Genomic DNA, 6,236 nt, shown 5'->3' with positions numbered 1-6,236 from the left:
CACTATTCAGCCCTGTTCCCCATTTGCTCCAGGGGACAAGTAAACTGCACCAGCAATGTACCAAGTGCAGAGTCAAGACTGTGCCCACTCCCTTTTCCAGCATGCCCACTCCCTGCCCACTTTTGTGGGACAAGGTAGAGCAGCTCTGTGGAGACTGCTCTCCTTTTCTCACTGTGACCTGCCCTGCAGGTAGCCTGCACAGTACAGGGTACCTTATGCTCATGCTTGCCTATGTTGTTGCATATAATCCTGCCCAAAATCATAACTTTAATACTTTGTACTTATATAGCACCTTTCATCTAAGGATTTCAATGGATTGTTTTACAGATAGCTGGGGAATCTGCGGCACAGACAAAGTTAGTTTTGGCATGTGAGGATGGTATTTATGTGAAAATTGGTCCTTTGATTTCTGTCTGTATTTTACTAACTCCTTGTATATGTGCCTGCAATGTGCGGTAGATGCATTTTTTAAAAAGAAATTGAAATATATGAATAAACAAATAAAAATAAGGGCCAGATTGTGATGCCATTACTCATATTGAATATTACTTTACCCACAAATAATCCCATTAAGCTCAATGATGTAAGGTACTATTCAGTGTGAATAAGGTTATCACAGTTTTACCCGAAGAGCTTTGATCACACAAAGCCCAAGAACTACACTGCACCCACTCCCACTATAATTTCTTGGGCCTAATCCACTGTGGAGATAAGTACTTTCTACTCTGATTAATTTCAACAGAGGTTCAGGGGTCTCAGCAGTTTTGGGGATCAGGCCCTTATTTTGATATAAACTGCCAGGGTGCCCTGATGATAGGCACGTCTACCAATTTTCTAAACACAAACAGTAAAACTGTTACATTTTAGTGCCTATTTATTTCAATGCAAAATCAGATTGGTCACCTATTTGCATTAAATTATTTTCATGCTCTCAGTCAGCCTCTCCTTTGGAGTTTATTACTGGAAATATTTGCTGTAAATTTATTTTTGCTGACCAGCAGATCTGGCAAAATTACTTTACAGCAATACTGAGATTACTTCCAGGCTACAGTGATTTTCAATTTTTTAAAAAATGTTGTAAATAAGCACCTGCCTGTTATGGAAGGAACAGTTCTAAAAATTATTATTTACTGTTTTGTTGAGCACTTGATCTAAAATCCATTAAAATCAATGGGATTCCTTCCACTGACCTTGATGGGGCTTTGGCTCAGGCTCAAACAGTGCTCAGTGCTGTGCAGAGCATACAGTAACACATGGTCTCTATCACAAGGAGTTTACAATCTGACACTCCAATCCTGAACATATATACGCACACGTAACACTATATGCATATGAGTAATCCCAATGAACCCAGTAGGACTACGCAGTCATAGACAGTTACTTACGTGGATAAATGTTTGAAGGATTGAGGCCTAAGGCCCAGATCCTACTTGCATTTACATCTGCACTCCATGGAATTACATTGATTTGGGCTCTTCACAATAGGGACTTTTATTTCGTCTAGTGGGATTACTCATATAAATTAGTTTTTTTCACATGGCAGTCTTCGGTTAGAAAATTCCACTGACTTCAGTGGAACTATCAATGGCAGTAAGCAGTACAAATATATTTAGTTGTCAGTTTAGATCTTCAGGTCTAGAGCCTGTAATGGATTTTGTTAATCCAGTATGATCGCTATGCTCAGTAGCATTTGTAGGATCAGGCCTTTATAGTGTAAGCCCTTTGGCACAGGGACTTTGTGTATGCTGTATAAAGTGGGGGCATATTGTTATCACTACATAAATAAATAATGATGAAATAGTAATCAGCAATTTGAATCTTTTTGTAATAATTTCGGAAAGGGTGGCTTGCTGGAGCACTTTGGTGCTTTGTGTTTTCAGAGCAGGTGCCCTGACCTTCGCCAAATGATTTAGTGGGTGAATTCTGCTATTTTTAAAAGGGAGAGGTGGCTCCCCTGCGGCTCCTCCTGCACATCTGGCCCTGGAAGGGCAGGCACAAAGACAGCTGGCAGCACCAGCTGTTCCACAGCTGTCACCACCACCCCCTCCGCTCCAGCAGACTATAGCTCCGCCCTCTCGTTTGCATAACGCAGCGTCATCATTAAGCGTCTCTCTTCCGCGGCTGCGCCGGGGAGGCGGGCGGAGCCAGAGCAGCGAAGGCACAGCACGGATGAGGCGCATGCGCGGTGCTGGACGGCGCTGGAGCTGCGGGCCCGGCGCGGGCTCGCGGAGGGGCCGGGGGGCAGCCGTTGGCGGAGGCGAAGCGGCGTGCGGCTGGCGGGGCCTGGCGGGCGGCTCGCCGCAGCAGCTGGCGGAGCGATACGCGGACTTGGCCGCCAGCCACAGCGAGGCGGTGCGGGCCCGCGAGGAGCGGGAGCGCCAGAACGTGCGGCTGCGGGACGAGAACGCGCGGCTGCGGCTGGAGAACCGCCGGCTGAGGCGGGAGAACCGCAGCCTCTTCCGCCAGGCGCTGTTGGGGCCCGGCCCGGAGCCCGACGCGCCGCCCCGCCCGGGCTCCGCCCCCGAGCAGCAGCAGCAGGAGGAGGAAGCGGCGCTCGCGGCCCAGCTGCGGCGGCTGCAGGAGAGGCACCGCCGGGCCCTGCAGCAGCTGCGGCGCCGCCGAGCCCAGGACGGGCTGGAGGAGGACGGGGAGCTGGACGAGCTGCTGCGGGAGTTGGACGGGGAGCAGCAACAGCCCCCGGGGCAGCAGCCGCCGGAGAAGAAGAGCCTGGTGCCGCCCCTATAACCAGGGGGAGGCTGACGGGGCTCCGCAGTGGTTTGGGGGGACCCCCACAGCCAGATCACTGGGGTGAGGAGCCCCTATCACTCTCTCCAGCCCCCCTTTGCTACCTGAGGCGGACCCAGCTGGCTGCACTCTGGGGCCGCCTCACAGCGGGGCTCCTCTGCCCCACAGGTTTTTGGGGTCCCAGAAGTAGGCACGGGAGCTTTCTGCAGGAGAAGCCACAGCATCTGGAGGAGGCCCCAAGGAGCCCCACGCAGCAGGAGGGAAAGGGCCTCACAGCAGCAGGTGCCTCGTGCCCTTGGATGTTGAGGAGAAGTTCGTCCTAGAGGGAGAAATGGATTCTGGACTTTGCCGCCTCCTGGCATTGCCCTGTCTGCCTTCTCTGCTTTGATTTGGACCTGTGTGTCTAGTTATCTTTGTGCAGGAGTGAACAAATCTCATAGAGGCCATAATAGCCCTGTAGATGACCCAACAATGGCACATTTGTTAGCCTGCTACTAGGTTTTAGTACCCATGTATATCAGTTTAAAAAAATGAAAAGTTTGTGTGCCAGATTTATTTTGACAGCACTTTAAATGAAAGCTGATAATCCTCGGAATCCTTCTGAATTGGTTGGATATCATCTGCAACTCCATTCTCTGTATATCTTTGACTATTGCTTTGTTCATCCTTGTCTGTTGCATAATTGGTCTAGACATGGCACTTCCAATTCATAAAACTATAGGTCATACTAAATAAATCCTTGACACACCAAAACGCTTCTACTAGATGTGATTTGTAATATGCAGTTGAATATAATATATACATTATTTGTTTTATACTGTAAATAGCTACTCTTCAAAGTTCTTAAATTTTGGTACTGAGGTTTTTTCAAAATTCTAAGAAACAAGCTACTCAATCTTTCTGTTTTAAGTAAACTATTTTTTTCACTTACATAACGGAAACTATTTTAATTTTTAGTTTCTATTTGCTGTCTGAAAGACCAACTTTGTAAACATATAAGAGTAACAGTATTTGCATCAGTAGTCCCATTGCCTTTAGTAGGATTAAAAAGATGAGGAAAGTTAGTGTTGGATGCCACTGTGTGTGGGATGGGTCCCTAAAACTTAATTACTAAACTTTTGACTGAGATAAGGTGGTATTTATGTAACCTTTTAAAAAAAAAAAAACAAAAAAACACAACAATAATAATAAAACATCCACACAACTTCAAACTTTGTTTGGAGTTAGATGTATTTATGGGAAAAGAGGAATACTTGTACCAACTTCACTATTATTGTTTTATATAATTGAGGTTTAAAATAGTCTGTGTAGCATCCAGCATACAAATTTAATTGTGATATAAAATGTACAGTATCATTTGTTAAACCAATATCAATGCATAAAAAGCATTTTAATTTTTAGGGGAATATACCTGTTTAATGTGATAGGTCTAAAGAGCACCTCTGCTATGCAGTTCATCTTGCTTAGTCTTTAATGGGAATTCTAGAATGTCAGTTTCTGAATGTCTTGTTTGCTCACTAGGTTGAAACTACCCTTGCTAGCCATTTTAAATTGGCTAATAAAATTATATTAGTGAACTACAATGTGTACAAAAAATCAGTGACATGTCCAAAGGTGTTTTCTATTTAAATAAAAGTTACTGTGTTCTGACCATTCCCAATAAAGTAGATGTATAAAATGAAAAGAGGGATTTAGAACGAAAAATGCCCAAGCAACTTGTATGGTTTAGCAGAAGAATAGTTTAATATAGGCTTACAGTACTTGAGTAGATGACCTTTTAAGGCCCCTTCCAGACCTACGTTTCTATGATTCTGTGAGCGTGTGTTGTTGCAATATAAAGGTGGAAAACATCTGAACACAGAAATTATTTCTTAAGACAAAATATTGCTGTAGGCATTAGGGCCCTGATTCCATGATTTCATTCAGTGCTCTACAGTTTATTCATAGCATGTTCCATTTTGAAGACAGTCAATCAAATCAGATATTGCAGCTTGTAGATAAATAAATAGATAAATAAAGCTGTACCACCCCCCTTTTCTCCTCATCTTCACTAATTTATTTTTCAAAAAAATTGCCCTCCTGGTTTTCAAAACTTAATTATATATCCTTCTAGTTTCCTTTCCTCCATGCCTCCCTCAAGTATTTGGTGGGCAAAGTTGCTTTCTCATTTTGGTTGCCATAATAATCTGTAACTCCCTGTATCAGTGAATCACTTCCCTCTTTTTAAATCCCTCTTTAGAATAAAACACACGCACTCTTTTTTTTTTGGCTGCCTTATGATTCACACCTAGTATTTTGTAGTACCATGTATGAAGAATTTAGAGGAAAATCAGACTTCTATAATCGTAGGGATATTTCCCATACTTATTTAGGCGTCTTCCTGTTTCTCTGTAAATATTGATCAGAATTAATAAGGAACTTGATTATTCTAGCTAAATGATAACTTTATTAAAACATGCGTTCTACAAAACTTGAAAGACAAATTAGGTTATTTTAACTCACTTGTTGAAATATCCCACTCCATTTGGAAAAATGAAAACCTTTAGATCTGGGTGTAGATTTGCCATCTCCCATCGTAACTAATGAAAAAAAGTCTCATTTCTTACATGAACATTTAGCCTTCTTATCTGTGGACTGTTCATTATCCATCTCTCTTGTGGCTCCTCTTCATTTCTCTAGCCTCACCTCCCCCCCCAAAAATTAAGTGGATGATTCAGCAGAAGCTATATCCATACCGATATTAAAATCATTTTTGGGATGTGTGTGTGTGATGGCAGTTACTTTAAAACACATGCATATGAACAGAATATCTCAAGTGTTGGTGCAATAGTTAATATACATTCTACGACTCTTCTGAGACCTAATTTAAGTTTTATTAAATATTGCTTTCTGAAGGAGCCTTTGTCCGCTACACTCATCTCCTTGAATATGTTAAGGCTTTGGGGTGCTTTAACTTGCCCACAGAGTATAATGAAATAAATTAAATATCTTGGTGATAAACTATAGCAGTTCAGATTAGTTTAGTTCACCTACCCTCCTATGAAAGGTACTTACAAATTAATGGTGTAACTAGGAAGTAAGCTATATGGAAAGTCACTATTCAAACCAGACTGCTGAAAGTGGTGGTTTAAAATTAAAATATGGGCTTGGAGCTTTGTGAGTTGCGATAAAGTAATTGTGTGCCTATAGAGTTACTATATTCTACTGCTCCCTATGAAACTCCTTTCCCAAAAAATCAGACCTTGTTAGAATGTAAAATAGTAATATGCCAAAATTAAACCTTTTGTTTAAATTTTTGCTACTAATGTTTCTCCTTGATCAGTTCTGCTGAATCCCTTGCTCATTGTTCTGCCTACCAGCTTCATGCATACCAGACCAGGACTGAGCTAGAATAGCAGAAGATAAAAAACTAGAAGAGTGATGAGAGGCTGTAGAGAGATTGTTGGAGGAGTGACTATGCAGGAGGAGGAAGGGGTCAGTGACACAGCACA

The 6,236-nt window shown here is 42.7% G+C and overlaps 1 protein-coding gene across 1 annotated transcript; it reads left to right on the top strand.

Annotated features, from left to right (window-relative positions):
* Nucleotides 1-2,169: 2,169 nt before the first annotated feature.
* Nucleotides 2,170-4,394, top strand: TUSC1 (tumor suppressor candidate 1). Its single transcript, XM_065406136.1, has one exon. The coding sequence runs from the start codon at nt 2,170-2,172 to the stop codon at nt 2,743-2,745; it is 576 nt and encodes a 191-aa protein (XP_065262208.1). The 3' UTR covers nt 2,746-4,394.
* Nucleotides 4,395-6,236: the final 1,842 nt, after the last annotated feature.

Source organism: Emys orbicularis, chromosome 6 (genome assembly GCF_028017835.1).
Source record: "Emys orbicularis isolate rEmyOrb1 chromosome 6, rEmyOrb1.hap1, whole genome shotgun sequence".
In the NCBI taxonomy this organism is placed as follows: Eukaryota; Metazoa; Chordata; order Testudines; family Emydidae; genus Emys; species Emys orbicularis.
This window is presented reverse-complemented; position numbering and strand designations above follow the sequence as displayed.

Bases quoted from the DNA above. Each gene is read 5' to 3' on its own strand.
- TUSC1 (XM_065406136.1), top strand. From the start codon at position 2,170: ATGAGGCGCATGCGCGGTGCTGGACGGCGCTGGAGCTGCGGGCCCGGC.